Genomic DNA, 23,963 nt, shown 5'->3' on the forward strand with positions numbered 1-23,963 from the left:
GGGAGGGTCGTGGACACCCCTACGGACCAGCATGAAGAATGGCGGACACCAGGACGGACAATTATCATGCCACCCCATGGTGTCCGAACAACAACCCCCAACAACCAGTACCCTGACGGAAAGCCCTACACTCTCTCAGCAGATTCCTGCCCAATGTCAGGACCCTTGACACTTAAAACCCTCCAACCCACCCACCCCCCCACCCCCGCCACAGTACCCCGAAGGTCCAGGAGGAAAAGGAAACCTCGCCAAATACTGGACTTATGAGCGCATGGAAAAGAGAGGGGGGGGGAAAGGGAGGCCAAATTTTTTTTAAGGTGGGGTGAATGTGGTGGTATGTTACTACACCACTAGGTCACTAGGGGCCACCACCTGGTGACCTTGTATATATAAACCGGTTGGAGCTCATTCTCATTCATTTTGGCCTAGGCTTGCACAGAGGCAAGGCCTAGCTGCATATATTAGCCTATTAAAACTAGCGTTTTACTTGCACTCTGACTTGTGTGGTTGATGCTAGTCGCCATCAACCTGCTCTGGTGGGGTTTGTGCTTCTGGATTGCTAAGACAGTTCTCTGGGCTATTAGTCTGGTAACTTAATCATAGAACTGGTGCTTTACCCAAAAGATGCCAATAACACTGGACAACAATTTTTTCCAAAAGGTTTGCTTCCTGGACAAAAATTGGAGGTTAGGATAGACAACTTCAAGCTTCAAACAACAAAGATAATTTCAGATTTGCTAGTTGGAGGTAAATTAAATTTTATTGAATTTAGTATGTTTAAATTCATAATGTTCCTCTGAGCTAAGCCAACTGCACATGTTCCACAACAAATGTGAGGATTCCAGGGTTGGTCTTAGTCACCAATTTAACAACCGAAGTAGAGGTCATAGGCTTTCTTAATAAACGCAGTCATGCAGTGTCTTTGAGCCTCAAGTGTAAACTTGCCACAAATGTAAACGTATTGGAGGTAATGCGATGTTGACAAATCATTTCTGCTATTCTGAATCCTAGTATTGTGTGCAGTTTTGGTCACCTTATCTAAGGAAGGATGTTCTTGCAATGGAGGGAGTGCAGAGGCGATTCACCAGGCTGATACCTGGAATGGCAGGAATGACTTATGAGGAAAGATTGCGCAAATTGGGATTGTACTCGCTGGAGTTTAGAAGATTGAGAGGGGATCTCATAGAGACCTATAAAATTCTGGCAGGATTGGACAGAGTGGATGCAGATGGGATATTTCCAATGGTGGGAAAATCCTGAACCCAGGGCCATGGTTTGAGGATAATAGGCAAACCATTTAGGACCGAGATGAGGAGGAATTTCTTTACCCAGAGGGTGGTGAATCTGTGGAATTCATTGCCACAGAGGGCAGTAGAGGCAGGTTCATTAAATATATTTAAGAGGGAATTAGATCCATTTCTTCAGTATAAGGGTATTAAAGGTTACGAAGAGAAGGCGGGGACGGTGTACTGAACTTTAAGATCAGCCATGATCTTGGTGAATGGCGGACAGGCTCGAAGGGTCGAATGACCTACTCCTGCTCCTATCTTCTATGTTTCTATGTTTCTATGTTTTAGTGAAGACAATAAGTGCTATTGTTAAGTACACTTAAGAATATTGGCTGAAAAATATCTGCATCAACATGAATTCAATCTATAATCAATGTAATGCACAGCATCTACACATATGAGCTACTTTTATAGCCTGTTGGCATGCCTCCTGACTAAGCATGTCCAGACCGAAAACAACCTTAGCATAGCACCTGCACTCCGTGCATACCCAGGCATGCGTGGACTGACCAAATTACCTTGCTTTGTGGACCATAAAATGAGTAGACTTAAAATATGACAGGAAATCACAAGAATAGATTATATCTAAAAAAACAGTACGTGATAGGAAAATTGTAAGGAGATTTTCGTGATCAGCAACTCCAAATCCATAATCTACACTCCAAAAGGGTTCAGGAAGAAAAATCTTCCTCGTCAGTGTAATTAGAAAGAAAATATATTTACCACAAGGGAACCAGACTGCCCGATGAAAGCAGATGTGATTGAAAACAGCAGTGGAATTATTCACAAAAAGGTAGAAATTTGTTACATTCCTTCTGCAGGGCAGCTTCATTTTATGTCAGTGTCAATTGTGTGCACTCACCACGTTGTTGTTGACATACACTTGCGGGCCAGAAGTTCCAGAGCATAGTTAGTCACAGGCATGGCACTGCCCCCTAATACAGTCCCCACAGAAACTGCCAACTCCAGCTCGTTACCACGGATCAGGCTCGACATTGCAAGCTGAGAGTAAAGCAAAATGTCAGCAAACTTAGCGACGAGAAAATTGCTGTAACTAAACGATAAAACAAAGCAATATTGCACTGATTAAAGAAGTATAGTTAGCAATTTAAAGCCATCATGCTTTAACCATTTATTTATTTTACCTATTAGTTCACAGGAGGTGGGCATTGATTGATGTCTATTACTAATTAATTGTTGTATTGACAGCATCGAGTGTCAAATATCTGTGGGTCTGGAATTATATGGCAAGTATAAGATCCTGCTGCAAGCTTTGAAAGCCTTCCTCACTATCCACTACACCTCTAATCTTTGTGTTATCTTGTAGCGGGCATGTTGCGGGCCGAGCGAGCGTGCAGCACGGTGTCACGAACTGTCGCCGGTACGGTTCGGCCATCCGTGGAACAACAATGCAAGCAGGTGAATACTCACCTAACGGAGCGGTACTGTGTGCTGAAGAACGGCGTGTTGTCCCGCTGAGTATCCTGCCGGAAGGCACGGGACACTCACAAGGATTAATTTAAATCTGTCAGTCCAGTGGATTGGAAGTTCTCTAGTAGCAATGTCCCGCCTTGTCCCGTGGAGCCCGGGATATGCGGTGTATAAAAGAAGATTGTAAAATCTGAATAAAGTCAGTCTTGAGTTGACTAATCTGACGTGTGTGTGCATTATTTTAGTAGCTCTACCGTAGTAGCCATTACAATCTGCAAATTTGCTGATCCAATTTACCTCCTCGTCATGCAGATTTTAGATATAGATGACAAACAACAATAGACCCAGCACTGATCCCTGAGGCACACCACTAGTCACAGTCCTCTAGTCAGTGTCTCTGCTACCATTTTTTGCCTTCTATTGAAGACAATGTCCAATCCAATTTACAACCTTATACTGAATGCCAAGCAACTTCTTGACCATGCAGAACCTCGTCAACGGCCTTACTAAACTGAACTTGTGGAACTCCCTGCCATGGAGAGTTATTGATGCCAGTTCATTGGATATATTAAAAAGACAGTTGGATGTGGTCCTTATGGTTAATGGTATCAGTATCTATTTGCTCTACTCACAATGGCTCTGCTTTGATTTTTTTTTTCTCTCTTCATCAAAATACTGCAACTAAATTAACAATCAAAAATTGATGTGGAGAGCGCGGTACTCTATATTTCTGGATCTGATGTAACTTGGAGACAAAGATGGGATAGACAGTGGCTTTCTGACCTTGTTAAGGTTTCCTGAATAGTTGCTTATTGCAACATAATGAATAGCTGAATTGAGATACTATTGACATGGACTATTATTTAAAGGGTGAAAAACTACAACATGCTGTTGTGCAGAGGGACTTGGGAGTGCTTGTGCATGAATTGCAAAAAGTTAGGTTGCAGGTGCCCCAGGTTATTAAGAAGGCAAATGGAATGTTGGCCTTCATCGCTAGAGGGATTGAATTCAGGTGTAGGGAGGTAATGTTACAACTGTATAAGGTACTGGTGAGACCGCACCTGGAGTACTGTGTCCAGTTCTGGTCTCCATATTTGAGGAAGGATATACTGGCTTTGGAGACGGTCCAGAGGAGGTTTACTAGGTTGATCCCTGGGATGAAGGGGTTGACTTATGATGAAAGATTAAATCATCTAGGATTGTATTTGCTCGAGTTCAGAAGAATGAGAGGAGATCTTAGAGAAACATATAGGATTATGAAGGGTATGGATAGGATAGATGTAGGAAGGTTTTTTGAGCTGGCCGGGGAAACTAAAATGAGAGGGCACAGTCTCAAGATTCGGGGGAGTAGATTTAGGACAGAGATGAGGAAAAATAGTTTTTCCCAGAGAGTAGTGAATGTTTGGAATTCTCTAACCAGGGAAGTGGTTGAGGCTGCCTCATTAAACATATTTAAAATTTGGTTAGATAAATTTTTACATGCTAGAGGAATTAGGGGATATGGGGAGAAGGCAGGTAGGTGGAGTTAGGTCATAAATTAGATCAGCCACGATCGTATTGAATGGCGGAGCAGGCTCGATGGGCCATTTTTGGCCTACTCCTGTTCCTACTTCCTATGTTCCTATATTCCTATATAAGTACCAGTTCTTAGGCTCCCAATCTCTAAAGGTTGATATGCTCAATTTTCATCAGAGCAGAAAAATTTAAGAAATAGGATCATGAGAAGGCCAGCTAGCCTGTTGAACCTGCTCCACCATGCAAAAACATTGTGGTTAATCTAGCCATGGACTGAGCTACACTTTCCTGTCTGTTTCCTATGGTTACCCAATTCTTAAAAACCTATCCCTGCCTTCGATACATTCAATGGGGCAGACTCTATTTCTTCATTGAACAGAGAATTTCACAGATTCGCTACTGTCTGTGGGGCTGGATTAATGTAGTAGTGAAAGTAGAAAGCGCCCCTCCGGCATCTGATTAGACCACTTCGGGGCTGCCAGGCAGCTCGTGGAGACGGCTCAATGCGGGAACAATGGCTATCTTTACTACCCATAATCCCACAGACAGCTGGAACCGCTCTACCAGTGCCAGGGAAACGCAGAGAGGTCCCAGCTGCCTGGGGGATTATAGGCAACGAAGGCAGTCATTGATCCCGCATTGAACCAGCCACCACCTACACCACTGTAAGTTTTGCTTTAACAAAATGTGTGAGTAAGTTTTAATAGGGGAGAGGAGAGGAGGGGTGCAATTTCAGTGCTTGCCTTAGGCGCTATGTTCCCAAAATAGGCCACTGCTAATCACTGAATATATAGTGATCTGAGAAAGCTAGCATAATTTTGTTAAGAATAATTAAGACTATGTCAAACTTACCAAAACAGACATGCAGGGTCAGTTTCAGAAACTTTCTCGGGGGAGTGGGGGGTACCGCAGTCACACTTCCCCCTCATTGTGCATGTGCCAGCTGACGCAATTTAGGGCCCCTTTAAAATAGATGCTAAAGGCCCCGTAATACCATAATCCGGCACTGACTCTCTGGGGGATGCAGTTCCTCCTCATCTCTGAAACTTGAGGCCATGTCCCTCAGTTCTATCTCAACTGACAACCTCCCTGCTTTTGATCTTGTCTAATCCTTTCATAATTTTATGCATTTCTACAGTCTTCATTTCATGCCCCTTTGACAGTGCCTTCTCTTGTATCCTCTTCACCGCCTTCATTTCTCAAATCTCTCCCTTGTGTCATGATCCTCAATCAATGACAAGAGCAGGCATTCACAATGGGGACCCTTCGGTAAAAAGCCTTGTTTTCTTTTCACCTCACGTAACATAAACTTTTTTTTGTCTTTTTATGTTGTCGGGAAAAACCAACTGCTTTCACAGGGAAGGAAGTTCATAGACTTTGAGCAGAGTCCTGGGTGGGGGAGTGGGGGGGGGGGGGTGGTGGGAGGGGGGAGGGGGGAAACTTTGTTGAAAAAAATTGAGAATGTCATTCATTAATTTATTGGCTGATTAATTAATGAACAATTGATCTCTGTATAACATGGAATCGATTGTTTCCATTTGCACAGGGAGCATTGTGATGCAAACATATTTACCACCCATTGTGGGTGGTGGAAAGATCCAAGGGGGTGGTCAGCACCTCCACCACCCCCCTCTCAGTACCTCCACCACCCCCCTCTCAGCGTCGCCACCACCCCCTCTCAGCATCACTACCAACCCCTCTCTCAGCGCTGCCACCAACCCCCCTCTCAGTGGCACAATTAAACCCCCCCCACCACAATCATTGCCCCCCACTAAACCCCCTCAACCCTGCTCAGCACCGCCACTACACCCCCTTGGCGCTGCCACTAACCCGCCCCCAGAGCCATTGTATGGGGGGGCGCTTGTGAAGTGGCCTAGAGGCCAAGGGGGCAGCATCCTGAATCTCTCAAAGCCGCCATCAACTCACCGCTCTGCGCCGCCACTTCCCGCCCCCCCCCCACCCCACTCAGCTCTGCCACTAAACCCCCTTGGCGCCATCACTAACCCGCCCCAGAGCCACTGTATGGGGGGGGGGGCGCTCGTGAAGTGGCCTGGAGGCCAAGGGGGCGGCATCCCGAAGCTCTCAAAGCGGCCACCAACGCTCCACTCAGCGCCGCCACTACACCCCCTTGGTGCCGCCACTATCCCCACCCAACAGCGCCATTGTATGGGAGTGGGGGGGGGGGGATGTGGCCTGGATGTGGCCTGGAGGTCAAGGATGTGGCAGCCCGAAAAAAGTTTGGGAACCACTGCATTAAAAGTAATAACCAGAAAATAATGCTGTGCTTTCAATCAATATTTTTCATCCCTTCCATTATATTTTTAATCACCTTCTGCTGTTCCCATGAAGTTTACACGAAGAGAGTTGCCCATACTAATCTGACACTTGGTTGTTATGTTTTATTAGATTTTTTTTTTCCAAAATTGAATGTCAATGTCTTTTATTGTCAATCTCTAAATACTGTGGCACAAATCAAACGACCGCATTAGACATCACAGGTGCAAAGCAAAACCAGCAGAGTACAAATCAGTAACAGCTCTTATAGAACCCTCTTATGCACACACAGCCAGTGGGTTTTTATTCAATATCTGTTAATATTGTATCCCTGTATAATGTTTAAACTTGTGGATCCTTCTGGCGTAAGTTAATCAGTCTCAATGCAACGTTACTTTGAGGGCTTTGATTGTCTTTGGCATTTCCTTGTGATTATTTGGATATGACTTCGAGCGTGTACTTGGGCACTTACAGGCTTGTAACTAATTATTACCCATTCCCCTGTGCATCGAAAAATACACCTTGAATTATTACCATTCCTGTTACTCTTCAGTTCATGAACCTAAGGAAAAAAAAATCCACACCCCAGTGCATTTGGTGGAACTGATGAACACTTGTGGGAGATTTATTAACAATGAATGCTTGGGGAATACAATGGAAAAGTAAAGAGTAGTTTTTTGCTTGAGGCGGCCCGCTTGTGAGATCAAGCCGGCGTATCGCGTGGCGCGTGCGGTGGTGAACAGCAGCATGACACACTGTAACACGTCCCTTAACACAGCGATCCGGCGCGGTTGAAAGCTGGAGCAGTACAAGACCAGCAGCCCTAAAATGACCAAGCTGCCCAGCTAATAGATCAATAACAGGCTGGGGAAGAAGGGGATTCACATGCAAGAATGTTCCCGCCCACTATTGTTATTCATGCGGCTGATGTCAGCCAATCAAACAAATGGCGGGAACTCCAAAAGTATAAAAGGAGCCTTTCCAGCCACTAAATCTCAGAGCTTAACCAACCACACTGTGAGTGTGTGTATTTCATTGTAGCAGTTGGAATAAAGGCATTGCCGGCAAGGGCAGCATTTATTTCCTGCTCGAAAGACTCTGAACTGAGAGATGTGCTCGGCAAGAGTGGGCAAGAAAGCCCAGACCTTCTGCCTGTTAGAAAGTGAGCCAGCTGAGTCCTTCTGATAATTCGCTATTACTGATGGCAGCCATTTATTTATTTAAGTAATTACATTTAAATTGCCCACCAGGTAAGGTGGAGTTTGAGCTAATGGTTCCAGATCACTAATCGAGCATTCTGGAAGAAAATTACCACTCAATAAGACCACAAGATTATGAGACACAGGAGTGGAATTAGCCCATTCAGCCCCATCATTTACAATCTTTTAAAATCCCCTTCCCCTGTCTTTAATTCCCTTCCCGATCAAGAACCCAATGACTTGGCCAGCACGGCCATCTGCGGCAATAACCTCCATCGATTCCATCAACTCTACTGACGTGCCTTGCCTAGAACACTTTGCCGCCTGTTTGGCAACCTATTTTTATTGTCTAGGCATCACAGACAATGCAATTTCACAGCAAATCCTTTTAAACTGAAAGTGTAATTATATCAAAAGCCCACAAGAGATTTCCATAAATGGAACAGGTACTGGTAGAAGATTGAGCAGAGATGCAATACCTCAATATCATTCACTGCAAGGTGGCAGCATGCAGCCAACACTGCTCGTCCGTCCTGGAAGTACCATTCTGCCAGCTCCTTACTCACACTGTGCAGTAGGCTATAGAACAATGCACAGATGTTAGTGCCAGTCTATTCAGTGCCAGGTGAAAATGGGTGTCAAATTAAGGCAAGTCACGTAGATTTGCTATGAAGAATTAAATAGGTGATTGGAGTACTCGCTCGCTACATCTCACATTCTGCCAGGACAGTCTACAGCCCGCAATTTCCAATTTCAGGTAATGTCCCCTCTCGCTTCTCTTGAGCCACTTTGATTCTTCCTCCTAACCAGCCATTTTTCTCCCCTTACCCACCTAGCCCGCCCCCCCCACCCCACCCTTTCTTTTCCCTCTCCCTTTCTGGTTCCATCTTCTTCCACCCACTTTTCACCTGCAGAATTCTGCCCTCTCTTTCCCTCCACCCCGCCTCAGTTCCATGTGGCCTCATCTATCACTGTTGTCACATTCTTAGTTTCCAGCAATGACAGTCTTTGTCTCCATGACACCAACCCTCCCCCCACCCCCCAACTCTAACCCCCATCTCGCACCATCCTATATGACTCATCTTCCTCCTTCTTATCACAGTTGACATAGATGTTAGTGCAGCACCTTTATAGCGCCAGCGATCAGGACCAGACCTAGGTTCGAATCTCATGCTGTCTGTAAGGAGTTTGTACTTTCTCCCCGTGTCTGCAGTTTTCTCCGGTGACTCTGGTTTCCTCCGCTGTTCAAAACCTACCTGGGCTGTAGGGTATTGGGGTGTAGATTGGGCAGCACAGATTTGTGGGCTGAAATGGCTTGTCACCATGCTATAGTCTAAATTAAATTAATTAAAACACCTCTTGCCTTTTTTTCCATGAGTCTGGAACCTACCAATTAACTTCTTCTGCTCATCATCCTTCTCCACTCCCTGGTTCACTGGCATCTGTCCAACCATTCCCACTCTCTCCTCATTATACTGGCTATCTTTCCTCTGGACTCTCAGTTTTGTTGAAATGTTACGGCCAGCAACATCAACCACTCCTTCTCTCCCACTGATGCAGCTCGACCCGTTGAATTCCTCCTGAAGATTGTTTTTTTTGCTCGATGATAATGCAGTTCAATATCCCAATGAATCCCAGTAGAAGAGACCCCCTTACTATAGCAGTTTGGGTAAGGAGCCTCACCCTTATTGAATTCACAAATCACTGTCAAAAAGTCTGGGATAGAGTTAAAGTAAGAAAAAGTGCATATACAGATATTTCAGCTCTGCATAATGGAAAATCATGATACATAATGTTTTCTAGAAATTCATCCTCCCCCCTACCTTGTCCCATCATGCACGGTTGCCTGAACATTTTGGATCTCATAAACTCTGAGAAACCAGCATTTATTTTGCCATATTTTACATTCATTCCATCAAACTTCAGATGCTAAGAGAGAAGTTCATCCTTTCTTGCATGCATTAAACACATGATGCACACACACGCATTGAATTCTACTTCTGATACCCAGTTTCAGAAGAGTTTAAGGTACATCTGGAGTCATGAAAAGATACACCACCAAAACGAATCCTTCACCTCACTGAGTTTCTGCCAAATATCAATCATGTACACTATTCTCATTTAATTCTCCCCATATTCCCATCACCTGCCCCACATTTGTTGCTTCCATGGGGGCAATTTCCAATGAACTTCCCAACCCGCAAATTTTTATGACTTGGGAGGAAACGCATGGGGTCACAGGGAGGATGAGCAAACTACAGATAGGTAGCACCAGAATCAGGATTAAGCTGTCATTGTCAGACATTTGAATAAATCCCAAAGCAGTAATATTACGTTGCATTTGCTATGTATCAACTGATTCCTCTCTGTAACTCTGCACTTTTGTGCCATGTCTAATTCGTTGTATGACATAGGAGGTGTTCTCTGGTCTGCTTGAGAAACAATCTCTATTGCTGCACTTTTGATACCTGTGACAATTACATGAACACAGCTCTACTAGCTGCACCATTCTGAATAATATTCGATGCATAAAATTCCCAGTGAATTTTTAAGTGAGCCAATGAGTTTTATTTTGCAATATAGTTAAAATTAAGGGATTTAAACATCAGACATCCTCAGTGGGACATAACTACTAACAGGCAGACCTGGTGAACCGTTCTCTCCCAGAGCACATTCATGATCCAGTTGGTCAAGTTCTTTTGACTTTTCGTGACTATTTATAAAGCAATCTTCTTATTTTCCAGTCACAGAATAAGATATATTAATGGGGTAGATATGGTTAAAACCAGACTTAATAATAACTCTCAAAATTATGGAGAATTTTGTTGCAATAAATTATGAAAACCTCATAATCACTTTTAGATGTTCTCTAAACATAGGAAGCCATTCACCTATTAAGTCTAGGCCAGGTCCCAGAGCCATTCACGTCAGCTCCATTTCCCTATATCTTGTTCTCTCACATCAAGTTTATCATCTGACTGTACGTGCACAACCAACAAAACACTGTATCTCTGCACCATTTTGCACACACATATGCACACAAAACACAGTACATAATTAGCACAAGAAAGATATATTTTAAAATAAATATATATAAATATTTTGGGATGATTAACCTGGTTACAGAAAACTCTTCATCAATCTCACAGCCTATGGGGAAAAAACGCTTTCCCTGTTTGATTTTGATGCTCCTTCTTGATGGTTGTGGGCAGCACAGTTAGTATGGTAACTGCACGATTACAGGATCAGGGGCCTGTGTTCAAATTCAGTGCTGACTGTAAGGAGTTTGCATGTTCTCATTGTGTCTGCATATATTTCCCCCGGTGCTCCACTTTCCTTCCACCCTTCAAAAACATCCAAGATTGTAGGTTCATTTGGGTGCAATTGGGCAGCATGGGTTTAAATGGCGGAATCTGCTTCTACCATGCTGGCAATAACATTAAAAACTTACATTTAAGTTTCTGTGTGCGGGATGGAAATTATCTTGTACATAATAACATAACATAACATAACATAACATAACAATTACAGCACGGAAACAGGCCATTAGGCCCTTCTAGTCCGCACCGAACCAAACACCCCTTTCTAGTCCCACCTCCCTGCACAATGCCCATAACCCTCCATCTTCTTCTCATCCATATACCTGTCCAACCTTTTCTTAAATAATACAATTGACTCCGCCGCCACTATTTCTCCCGGAAGATCATTCCACACGGCTACCACTCTCTGAGTAAAGAAGTTCCCCCTCATGTTACCTCTAAACCTCTGCCCCTTAATTCTTAACTCATGTCCTCTTGTTTTAATCTTTCCTCCTCTTAACGGAAATAGTCTATCCACATCCATTCTGTCTATCCCTTTCATAATCTTAAATACTTCTATCAAATCCCCTCTCAACCTTCTACGCTCCAAAGAATAAAGACCTAATCTGTCCAATCTCTCCCTATACTCTAGATGCTTAAACCCAGGTAACATTCTGGTAAACCTTCTCTGCACTCTCTCCACTCTGTTTATATCCTTCCTATAATTAGGCGATCAGAACTGCACACAGAACTCCAAATTAGGCCGCACCAACGTCTTATACAATCTCAACATCACCTTCCAACTCCTATATTCCATGCAATGATTGATAAAGGCCAGCATACTAAAAGCCTTCTTCACCACCCTATTCACATGAGTTTCTACCTTCAGGGAACGATGTACAATTTAAGAAAGCATAGGGCTCAAAGAATTATAGACATATCTTTCCACCTGGCATCTATCCATCAACTTCCCCTAATCCGGCCTACATTGGAAGTAATTTGTTACTCCCAATTAGAGCATAAGATCAGAAGAGACAGGATTGGATTAGGCCCATCGAATATGCCCAACCAATCTAATATGGCTGATTTACTATCCTTTTCAACCCATTCTCCTGCCTTCTCCCCTTTACCCTTGGTTCCATTCCTAAGCAAGAACATCTTCATTCAGCTTAAATATACCCATTGAAGTGGCCTCCACAGCCTTTGGGGCAACGTATTACCACCCTTTGCATAAAGATAGCTCAGAAAACATCATGCATTTGGGACTTCTTAAGTTTAAAAAAAAAATTTAGACATATAGCACTATAACCAATGAGTTTGTGATGCTCAATTTGTACCCCATTAAACTACACCCCTGGTACGTTTTGAAGGGTGGGAAGAAACCGAGCCCCCAGAGGAAACCCACACAGGCTTGAGGAGAACGTACAGAACAGCGCGAGATTTGAACTCTGGTCCAGTCCCGATCACTGGCGCTGTAATGGCACTGCGCTAACCGATATTGGAGAAAACTGGGGAAAACCTGATCAGGTCACAGAGAGACCGTGCAAAGCCCAGCGCGGGGACTTGGCATTGAACCCAGACGGCTGGAGCTGTGAGTCAGAAGCACCCGTTGTGTTACCTGCTTCTGAACGGCACACAAGTCTTTTCCCTGTATCTTTGCACACAGTCCAACAAACAACCCGATCTTTATCTTCAAGGGTGAATTCCGCTCACTAACTCTAAGTGGAGGAGAAAGTGACTTACTCATTGTGAACTTCTTGCTTGTTATTCGACTCACCACCTGCTGCTCCGTTCAGCGCTGCGATGTGTGGTCCTTGAATGTTCCCTTCCTGGGCTGCCTACAGGAGTAACAAACAAACAAAAGCGAAAGGTCTTGCAGGCAAATCTCAAGCCAGCAGTGGGCAGGGGAAGGGGCAGTAGTAATGGTGAGCCGGTTTTGATTTAAAACCCCATGTCCTTCGAGGTTCTATCCTTACCCAGGCAAACTCCAACCCTTCTAAGTGGCTGACTTTTAGCAACTCTGTGAGAAGGCCCAGCAACTCCTCAGTTCTGAAGCAATGAAGGAGAACAGCAAACTGACGTGCACGCCTCATACACAAGTAAACTAATGCAGAGCCTGCCTTTGATAATGTCTTGATTACAGTGGCAGAATTAGCGTAACAGTTAGCTACACTATTGCAGAACCAGTTGCCCAGATTCGAATCTGGCGTTGTCTGTAAGGAGTTCTCTGTGTGACTTATGTGGGTTTCCTTCAGGTTCCCCGGTTTCCTTTCACCCTTCAAAAATGTGCGGGGTTTGTAGATTAATTGGGGTATTTGACACAGCGCGGGCCCGGTACCATGCTGCATGACTGAATTTAAAATTTAAGTGCATCAAAGCTTACGACAATGGAGTTTGAAAGGAAAAAATATATCAGCCATGATGTGAACGGTGGAGCGCACTCAATGGCTAACTCTGCTTCCAAGTCTTACAGTCTTTATAACATGAGTGGAAGAGCCAATGTCGAAGATTTAGTCTCTCACAGCCTTGAACCCTTTGTGCATGGTTTCCTTATTGAGATCAAAAATAATTAGACAATCTAATTACCTGAGCAACCAAGAGTGCTTCTTTGAGTTGGCCACGAGAGGTGAAAAAGGCCACCAATTTCTTCACGTCTCCAGTTGCAATGCAATACGGGATGACATCATCATTCCCTTCTTGGATCAGCTGATCGGATCTCCTAAAGAAATAGAAACCAACTGGGACGGTTCAGGTCAACTCAAGGATTTTTTTGTTGGTGCTGAATTCAATGGACTGAAATGTGAATACGAAGCAGTGGTCAATATTTTCCCACAAGTTTAGAGTTAGAAGCAGTTCAGCAAGGCTTACTAGACCTAACCTTGCAATGTTCTCTGCGGAGTGATTGGGCATTCTAGGGTTGGACCTCAGAGGTCTTGACATGATGCTTTTAAATGGTGTTCCTGTTGTAGAGGAACCTCAAACAAAGAATCACCATTTATAACTCAAATATTTTTATTTTTATTTTCAGAAATTGGAGTCCTGGGAATTCAAAGTAAGGACAAAGTAAGCATGGTCTTCTAACAGTAAAGCCCCTGGTATCTGGCACCTATTGGGATGGTAGATGCTGGATAAGTGTATTTTCCGGTTTCTTGAGACTTGATCTTACAATGCCTAACTAATATACCTGCATTAAGAATAAACAGTTTAAAAGACAAAAATACAACACTGTATTTACACTGCATGAATATACGAGCCTTACAGCATTTAACTTTATTTTCAGTGACATTCTTTGAAAACATTTAACCGTCACTGCATCTGCCTTCCATGGAGCCGCACAAAAACTGAATAATAACATTATAGATAATTCACATTAACACTCCCTCCCTCCCCCAAGTTTACAGATAAAACCTGACTGGGACAACTCTTATTGAGCAGGGTAAAGGAGACACTTTAAGAGGGTGATCCCAACAGCGAACGGCATCAACCACCTCTTCCTCCAGGGCGGCACCATTGCTATTTCACACAACTTCGTTCAATATGAGTAAAGTACACCGCTGGCTGAATATTTGATCCCTTCTTCACCAAAGATTTTTGTGTTTCTTCAGAGAACATTTACAATTTTAAACTTACATTTTTTTTACCTATTATTTTATGATTTTATTTTACTCTGCAACTGGAACCTGGATTTTCTCATCGGAAGACCACAGTCAGTATGAATTGGAAACAACGTCTCCTCCTCACTGATGATCAGCACAGGTGCACCCCAAGGATGCATGTTCAGCCCCCTGCTCTACTCGCTATACACCCATGACTGTGTGGCCAGGCACAATTCTAATGCCATCTTCAAGTATCCTGATGACACTACAGTTGTCGGCAGAATCACAAACGGCAATGAAGAAGCAGAAAGGAGGGACATAGACCAGCTCATTGAATGGTGTAATGACAACAAACTTGTGCTCAATGTCAGCAAAATCAAAGAGATGATTGTGAACTTCAGGAGGAAGTCAGGGGAACACGACCCACTCCTCGTCGAGTTCTCAGTAGTGGAGAGGGTCAAGAACTTCAAATTCCTGGGTATCATTATCTCCATTGATCTATCCTGGACCCTCCATGTTGATGCAATCACGAAGAAGGCTTCACAGCAGCTATACTTTGTCAGGTGTCTGAGGAGGTTTGGTATGTCACTGAAGATGTTTCTAAACTTCTACAGGTGTACCATGTAGAGCATTCTGTCTGGTTGCATCTGTCTGGTACGGAGGTGCCAATGTTCAGGACAAGAAAAAGATCCAGAGGGTTGTTAACTCAGCCTGCGACATCACTCCATCACTCCTCTACATGAGGTGGGCTCTTAAAAGAGCAGCCTTTGTCCTCAACCAGGCCACACCCTCTTCACTCTGTTATCATCGGGAAAAAGGTACAGGAGCCTAAAGCACAAGGGCAGCTTTTTCCCTGCTGCCATCAGATTCCTGAATAATCAATGAACCGAAGACACTGCCTTACTTTTCGTGCACAACTATTTTAATTTTCTTTTAATAGCAATGTCATAATATGGTTATAATATGAACGCTTGAACTGTGATGCTGCTGCCGACATCTTGGCCGGCTTCATACTCGGCATCATCTCTAGGGTCACTTCTGGCATCACTTCCACCCCTGAACAGCCACACCGCGTGTGTGCCATGGGGGCCGTCATCTTCTCAACCGGAGCTGCAGGCACCATCTTAACCATATACAGCACAGAACAGGCCAGTTTGGCCCTACTAGTCCATGCCAGAACAAATCCCCACCCTCCTAGTCCCACTGACCAGCACCTGGTCCATACCCCTCCAATCCTCTCCCCTCCATGTAATTATTCAGTCTTTCCTTAAATGTAAATAACGTCCTTGCTTCAACCAGTTCTGCCGGAAGCTTATTCCACATCCCAACCACCCTTTCCAAGAAGAAATTTCCCCTCGTGTTCCCCTTATAATTTTCCCCCTGCAATCTCAAACCATGGCCTCTGGTTTGAATATCCCCCACTCTTAATTGAAAAAGCCTATTGGTTCGAAATCAATAGCGACTCCGATACTGGCTTTGATTATACTTGATCGGTACAGCCCTCACCAGCTTGCTATATTCCACGATGGAGGTCAAAGTGAACGGACATCCCACCACCTGCTTGTTCAACAGCGGCAGCATTGAAACTTCCATGCACCCCAATGCCGTGCGGGACTTCTTACTCATGGTGATTCCATCCAGCTGCAAGATAGCCATGGGATCCAGGTCCCAGTCAGCAGAGACTTGTAGCTACTGCATGGTAACACTAACTGTAGAGGACACTACCTATGACAATTTTAAACTGTTGGTCATGCCCCAGCTCTGCACGCCCATGATACTGGGGTTGGAATTCTAGTGCCACCTCAAGAGTGTAACTTTGGAATTTGACGGACCCCCATCCTCCCCTTACAATCCACAACCACCAGTTTTTAAAACCGACCACCCTCCCCTCCAGATGTGATCAATTGGCGCGCCTCGATTCACCCACAGTGCCCGACATGTGTGCTATCCACCCTCCACAAACGTCCCCTGCCCATTTGTTAACCTCATCCCTGATTGCAAGCCAGTCGCAACCAAGAGCAGGCGATACAGCATGGGGGACAGAGCGTTTATCCGGTCAGAGGTGCAATGGCTTCTGTCCAAAGAATTCATAGAACAAAGCACAAGCCCCTGGAGAACCCAGGTCATAGTGGTCAAAAACAGATAAAAACCTATCATGGTTATTGACTACAGTCAAACCATTAACCATTTCATGCACCTGGATGCGTAGTTTCTACCCCATTTCACAGACTTGGAGAACCAGATTGCCCAATACAAGGTGCTCTCCTCGAATGATTTATAATTGGCTTATCACCAGCTCCCTATCTGTCTGGAGGACTGTCAGTACACCGCATTCAAGGCGGACAGTTTTTTCTACCACTTCCTAAGGGTCCCCTTCAGGGTCACCGACGAGATCTCCATTTTCCAAAGGGAAATCGACTAGATGATAGACCAGCACAGACTCAGGGCCACATTCCCATACCTGGACAATGTGACCATTTGTGGCCATGACATGCAGGTCTGTGATGGAAAGCTGGAGAAATTCCTCCAGGTGGCCAAGGCACTCAACCTCACTGATAATAAAGCAAAATGTGAGTTCTGTATATCACACCTGGCCATTCTTGGTTGCATTGTGGAACATGGTGTCATTGGGCCTGACTCCAACTGCATGTGCCCCCTGTTGGAGTTCCCATTCCCTCACAGCATTAAGGCCCTGATGTGATGCCTGGGGTTCCTTTTCTATTATGCCCAGTCGGTCCCCAACTACGCCGACAAGGCCCAACCGCTAGTAAAAGCCACCTCTTTTCCACACTCGGCAGAAGATCAGGAGCGAACTCATGCAATTAAAGGGAAAATGTGAAAACTCCAATCAGAATTGAGCAGAGGTCACCTGAACTCTGAGGCAGCAACTCAACGTGCTTCTGTGCCACCATCAGATCTATGACTGTGATTTTTTTAAATCTCCTCTTTGAAAGGTAAAGGTTAATTCCTACTTACTCTATATGGGCACCTTAGAATTAAAAAAAAAACCTCTTTTATGTTCCTATCCTGTCTCCTCTATTTCAAAGAGAACAAACTCAATTTATTCAACCTTTCCTCTCAGTTAAAATATTCCAGACCTGGCAACAACCCTCTGCTCCAGCATACTTGCATTTAGTGTTGCAAACATGCGTTATTTGTTGCAACTCTTTATCAGCTTGGTGTTGAAGGTCCTCATAGAACAGGCCCCTTTGAATTGCAAGCTGCTTCTGTTTGAAAATGGCTGCTGTTAAATGTGACTTCTGTCCAGTAGCAAGTGTGCCACATTGAATTGGCCAAAATACAGATGCAAATTTTTAGAATGATGGAGCAAATTTGGGCACAGATACATCAGATTGTGCATTCATTATGCTAAAAACACCTCACCTTTGCATCAGTTTCTTCCAGTATTTCATTGACACGCCAGGTGCAACTGACAGAGCCTTATCCCACTGAAACACAAGGAAGATTATCTCACTCAGATGTTCTCCAAGATGAGGTCCTAGATGATTAGTGGAGGCATGATTACCATAGAGGACGGAGCAATGCTACTATAGCGCCAGCTACCCGGATTCGAATCCATCACTGTCTGTAAGGAGTTTGTCTGTTCTCCCTGTGACCGCATGGGATTCCTCTGGGTACTCTGGTTTCCTCCCCATTCCAAAGACGTATGGGATTATTCGGTTAATCACAGGGGTGTATTTGGGCAGTGCGGACTCACAGGCCAATGGGTCTGTTTTCCACGCTGTATCTCTTAAAAAAAACCCCACAATTAAAATATTCAGGTAATGCCGTGGAGATCTTGCACCTTCCTTCTCTGCATCTTGCTGCTAAATCTTTTGCTGCTTGAATCTGCTCTTGCCTTCCACAGCAAGTCACTGTTGTAATGGCAATGAGATAATATTGTGAATAGAGAAAATCAGCACAGAAACACTTCCTTTGGCCCATGGAATCCACCTCACCTTCTGCCATCCACCACGTTCATCTTGTCTGAGAGATTTTATTCTACCCACATCCCCGTTAAACCTTCCCCTCCAAAATCTACTGCTGATCATCAGGTGAGAGGCAGGTTACGCTGGCCAATTAAGCCACGTCTTGGAGATGTGGAGGAAATTGAAGCTCCCAGAGGAATTCCGTGTGTTCACTCAGGAACAGTGCCAACGCCAGTGGCTGAGGACAGGATGAAGCCCATCACTAGATCAGCTGCATTCTTGCAGTGTAAATCTTCCCGAGAAGGGTAGAGTGGAGAAGTCATGACTATTTCCACACGTAATATATAGCAGAGCTAACTGTATCCCGATTCTGTCATCAGACATGCAGCAAGTGTGCACCCATCTGGAAAAAAATAAAGGAAATGCTCAGCAAGTCACGTAGCCTCTGAGAGGAGAGAAGAGAGTTTCAGGTTAAAGACGCTTTGTCAAAACTGGAAAAGAGAGAAAATAAGTTAGTTTTAAATTACAGACTGGGCGGGGCAAGGGTAATCGAGAAGACACAGGGAGTATTTCTGATAGGGCGAGACCAGGATTGTCATGGCAATGAACTGTTGATGAAGCCATCTACTCAATAGACCAGTGGGGCTCAGAAAGCAAAGGGGCATGTAAGAGTTTTGCGAAGCTGGTCAGAGCTGCCGGAAATGGTTCGGCAGATTTCATGAACCCAGAGGTTTTGGTTTATTTTCGAGCTGCCTTTGGGATGACTGAAACCAGTATTAACACACAGTTTTGGTGAGAGATCAAAGACTGAATCAGAGAATGCTACAAGTCAACTTTTACTCTGTAAAGTTCTATCCATTTTGTCGTCCTTCCAGGACCTATTCCCTTGCTCTTTCCCTGTGCTTAACTCATATCCAACCTCTTCACTGACTGACGCAATTTCCTTTTGAAAATGGTAACTTCTGCCACTTTTTCAGACAGAGCATTTAAACTCTGTATAACCCAGTAAATAATATTTAATTCCACCACTAACCCCTGGGTAAAAGATTCTGTTAAATGGTTCTGATTGTCAAAGATTATTTTTCAAATAGCTACCGCTTACTCGATCTTAAATAAGTGCCCTTTGGTTACCGATTCTTCTCTCACTGCAAAATGTTCCAGATCAGGAGAAGCTCAAACTTTCTTCTCCAACACTACAGGGGCCTCCAGGTTCCCTCAGGCCACTGACCCATAGCCCATTAGATGCCTGAGGCTATGCTGTTTCCGTTCAATGTGACTATCTTCTTCGCCATGCTTTATAGATGAAAAATAGGTGTTCCTGAGGTCGTAGGCCAGGAAGGGAGAAGACTAGAAATCGTGCCAAGGTCAATCTAGGAATATAGAATTCAGGGATAATCTATCACATCTATCGAGTCTTGAGTTTGGAAGCGAAAGAGAAATACCTGATCCAGAAAATATGACAGGCGATTCTGGTTGCAATCACCCCATCTTTCTTTGACAAGATGGATAAGAGAGAAAAAAATGCAATTTATGGAATGTGGGTGTCGCCTCCAAGCCTGTGCTTATTAGCCACCCTTTGCTGCCCTCGAGAAGGTGGCAGTGAGCCACGTCTTGAGCTGCTGCAGTCTTCCCACTGGGCTACATGGTAAGGAGTTCCAAGATTTAGACCCAGTACAGAGGACAGGCTGTGGGAGGTTGATGACTTGTGGCCGAAGGATTCACCCGAGCTGCGGGCTGCTGGAGATTGGCTCGAGGGAAACAAGTATCGGAACCAGGATTCAAGAAGGTGCTGGGGATGGGGGTAAGAAGGGCTCCTGAAGGGACTTGGGCACCAAAGGCTACCAGATCGTATCGGAGGTTTGAACCTGGAGCTGGGGTTGCAATAGTCTGAACAAGAATTTGTGCAGCTGGAGTGAATCTATGGGCACATGGGTGACTCTGAATGGTCTCTCCTTTGCTTCTCTTTCTCCTATTAGGGACCATGGGCAATGCTCATAGCTCCTCTTTGCCGAACGGCAGACAAAAGTTGAGGCACATCATGTATATGTGGTAACAGGGTCTTTTGGGGAACGAGCCTGTGCCACCCGATTCCACCCAATTGACCTATAACCCCAGTATGTTTTGAAGGGTGGGAGGAAACCGGAGTGCCAACCCACATAGACATGGGGAGAACATATAAACTCCTTACAGAAAGCACGGGATTTGAACCCCGTTCCCAGTGTTTTTGCGCTAACCATGTTGCTGATAATAAAAGGAACCTTGAACTCTGAACACATTTGATGCACCAAAATCAAACTGTGGGAGGAACTCAGCGGGTCAAGGAGCAACTGTGTGGCCAAAGGGATAGTTCATACTTAGGGCTGTTGGACTGCATCAGGACTAAAGACAGTCAGTGTAAAGGGGGTGAGAAGAAAGGATGAGGAGGGACAGGCAGGTGATGGGTGAAACCAGGCAAAGAGGGAGATGCTGGGCAGATGGAGCCAAGGGAGGGGGGGGGGGGAGAAAGGATGGAGTCAGGAGACAGTGGTTGCTGGATGACAAAGATGGGTAAGAAAGAGATGGGGGCAGGGGACAGTAGAGGTAGGAAACAGAGGCTGGAAGGTGATAAGTGGAAATAAGGGTCTACAAATGTGGATTGAGAGAGGCAAGGAGGGTGATGAGTGGAACCAAACACAGAGGGATAATTGGAAGCTGGAACCAGTTGGGGGAGAACTAGAAGATATTGTGTGTGGGTGATAGGCAGATGGAACCACATGGGGGAGGGGAATGAAACTAGATGGGGGGGGGTGTGCAGGGGAGGAAGTGGGAAGGAGTGAGTGAGGGAGTGGTAGGAAGAAACCAGGAGAGAGAAAAAGACATTGGGTGTGGTATATCTGAGACTGGAAAATTCAATATTCGTACATTAGGGAGACACTCACACACACTCACCTGTCCACCCTTTGTTTACCCTTCTTGTCCCCTCCCCATCTATTCCATCTGCCCAATATTGTCTACCCATTTGATTCTCCCTATCACCTACAAGCATCAAATCCCCCCCTCCCCCAACACTACCTCCCCCTCTGTAAGTTGCCTTGGACTGGTGTGGTGATATGATTGTGGGCATTGGTTGGCCTGCCCTCCAGGTGTCTTCCTGTCCTTGACTCCTCCCTGGTCCTGCCCATGTGACCCCGGGCCATAAAGGTCGAGTCTCCTCTCCTTGCTGCTCATTTCCTAGCCTTGGACCCGGGCCAGCAGTCTCTAGTACAATAAAGCCTATCGTTCCCCTCAGCCTTGTGTCTGTGTCATTACTGGGGGTACAGATAGCGCATAACAATTTATTGTACTAGATTTTGGAGGTCTCTGGTAATGGAGAAATTGCTGCGCCCAGAACGGCTGGAAGTAGACCCCCAAGGCCCAGGTGCATCGGTGGTCTTCGAACAGTGGGTGAACTGCTTCAACAACTTCCTTGACACTGATGCTGAGGTGGTCAACTCCGACAAGAAGAAGCTAAAGATCCTTCAGGCATGAATTGGCCAGAGGGCCTTCTTGGCCATCCAAAATAGTGCAACCTACAACGAGGTGATGGCTGAGCTGCAGCCACTGTATAAGCTGAAAGTGAACATGGTCTACTCCCGTTACCTGCTGGCATCCAGAAAACAACAGCCTGGTGAGTCCACTGAAGAGTTCGCCCGGTCCCTGGTCACACTGGGAAAAGACTGTCTGGGGATCCCACGGCCATGATATCACTGACCAAGTGCATGGAAGAACTGATTCGAGACACCTGCGTGTCAGGTCTGAGGTTGAACGATATCCGACAACAGCTCCTCGAGGAGGACCCGCTCCCACTCAAAAAGGCTATCGACTTGATTAGGACTTTGGACTTGGCCCAACACCACATGGTGTCGATCACGGGCAGAAGTGGGCCATCTACGTATGTTCCACCCCGAAGGTCTTCGGACTGGGACTCAGCATCGGGTGTTACCGACCCAACCGCGGCAGCAATTACGCCAAGTGCATAGTCGAGATGCAACTTATGCGGGCAGTCCAGGCACACGAGATGCCTCTGCTCTGCGAGGGGAGCTATGTGCTCGGACTGTGGGAAGAAGGGCCATTACCAAAAGGTCTGCAGGTCCTGACCACAGTCCGGGAGCAGCGTGGTGTGCGTTCCAGAGGAGCTTCCAGTGTTGACTGCATGCGCGGTAAGGGGAGCACCATCTCGCCGGCCACCACTCCCAACCTCAGCACCTCGGCCCATCGCTCGGATGACATCACTTCAAACTGCCATGACTCCACGACTCCACTTCCACCTTCTTCCTCATTGAACACTGCATGGTCAACATAGAGGCCTCCATCTTGGGTGGGCATTGCCATCTTGGGCGGGTCTCCACACCGACGACATCGATGAAACAAGCCAGCCCTCACCCGATCTTGAACTCCATAATGCGGATCGAGGTGAATGGGCATAAAATGAACTGTCTTTTCTGATAGCGGCAGCACGGAAAGTTTCGTGCACCCCGACGTGGTCCAGAGACTCTCCCTCCCAGTTCGACCCATGACCGGGATGGTATCAATGGCAGCAAAGGATAAACAGACCATTATCCGAGGGAATTGTCGCAGATGGTGGGTGTGGGGGGGAGGGGGATGTTATAATGACTTTGTATTACTAATTATGCCTCTCATCTGTGTGCCGATCCTCCTGGGCCTTGAGTTTCAGAGTTAGTTCAGGAGTGTGACGATGGCGTTCAACCACCGCTGACCATCCACAACCTCCGACTTTCGGACGCCCACTCCCAGTTCCCGGTACCATCCTGTGGTCCCAGCACTCAGTCTCCGGCACCATCCTGTGGCCTCACCAATCTATGGGTGCCTCCCCCCCATTACTGTTCACAAACCTTACCCCAGATTACAAATTGATCACCACCAAAAGTAAGCCGCTATAGTATGGAGGACATGTAATTTATCCAGGCTGGGGTTCAGCGACTCCTGGTGGAGGGGATCATAGCCCCTAGCACCAGTCCCTGGAGAGCGCAGGTCCTCGTGGTCAGATGGTAACTGACCATCAACCGCTTCACCCAGTTAGATGCATTCCAGCTACACTGGAAAACCGACGGTCAATAAAGTCGCAAAGTACAGAGTTTTTTCGACCATTGGTCTCAAGTCAGCTTTTCGTCAACTCCCCCTCCGTCCGAGCGATCAAATCTACAGGGGATTCGAGGCAGACAGAAAATGTTTCCACTTCCTGTGCATAACCTTCAGTGTTACTAACGGTGTTTCTGCCTTTCAGAGAGTAATGGACTGGATGGTGGAGGAGCACAAGCTGACGGCAACATTCCCCTACCTCAACAATGTCATAATCTGCGGCCATGACCAGCAGGACCACGATGCAAATCTCGCAAAGTTCTTGCGTACAGCCAAGTCCCTCAACTTGACGTTCCTCAATAAGGACAAGTGC

General features: G+C 45.6%; 1 protein-coding gene across 1 annotated transcript in view; it reads right to left on the reverse strand.

Moving 5' to 3' along the window:
• The window catches only part of wdr17 (WD repeat domain 17), a 144,205-nt gene that overhangs the window by 46,031 nt on the left and 74,211 nt on the right, over positions 1-23,963 (reverse strand). Inside the window, exons 17-21 of the mRNA XM_069940891.1 lie at positions 17,988-18,052; positions 13,594-13,726; positions 12,751-12,845; positions 8,188-8,287; positions 2,152-2,291 (exon numbers count right to left, since the gene is read on the reverse strand). Coding sequence (XP_069796992.1) covers positions 2,152-2,291; positions 8,188-8,287; positions 12,751-12,845; positions 13,594-13,726; positions 17,988-18,052 — 533 coding nt within the window. The remainder of the gene's footprint in view (positions 1-2,151; positions 2,292-8,187; positions 8,288-12,750; positions 12,846-13,593; positions 13,727-17,987; positions 18,053-23,963) is intronic.

Source organism: Narcine bancroftii, chromosome 1, assembly GCF_036971445.1.
Source record: "Narcine bancroftii isolate sNarBan1 chromosome 1, sNarBan1.hap1, whole genome shotgun sequence".
NCBI lineage: Eukaryota > Metazoa > Chordata > Chondrichthyes > Torpediniformes > Narcinidae > Narcine > Narcine bancroftii.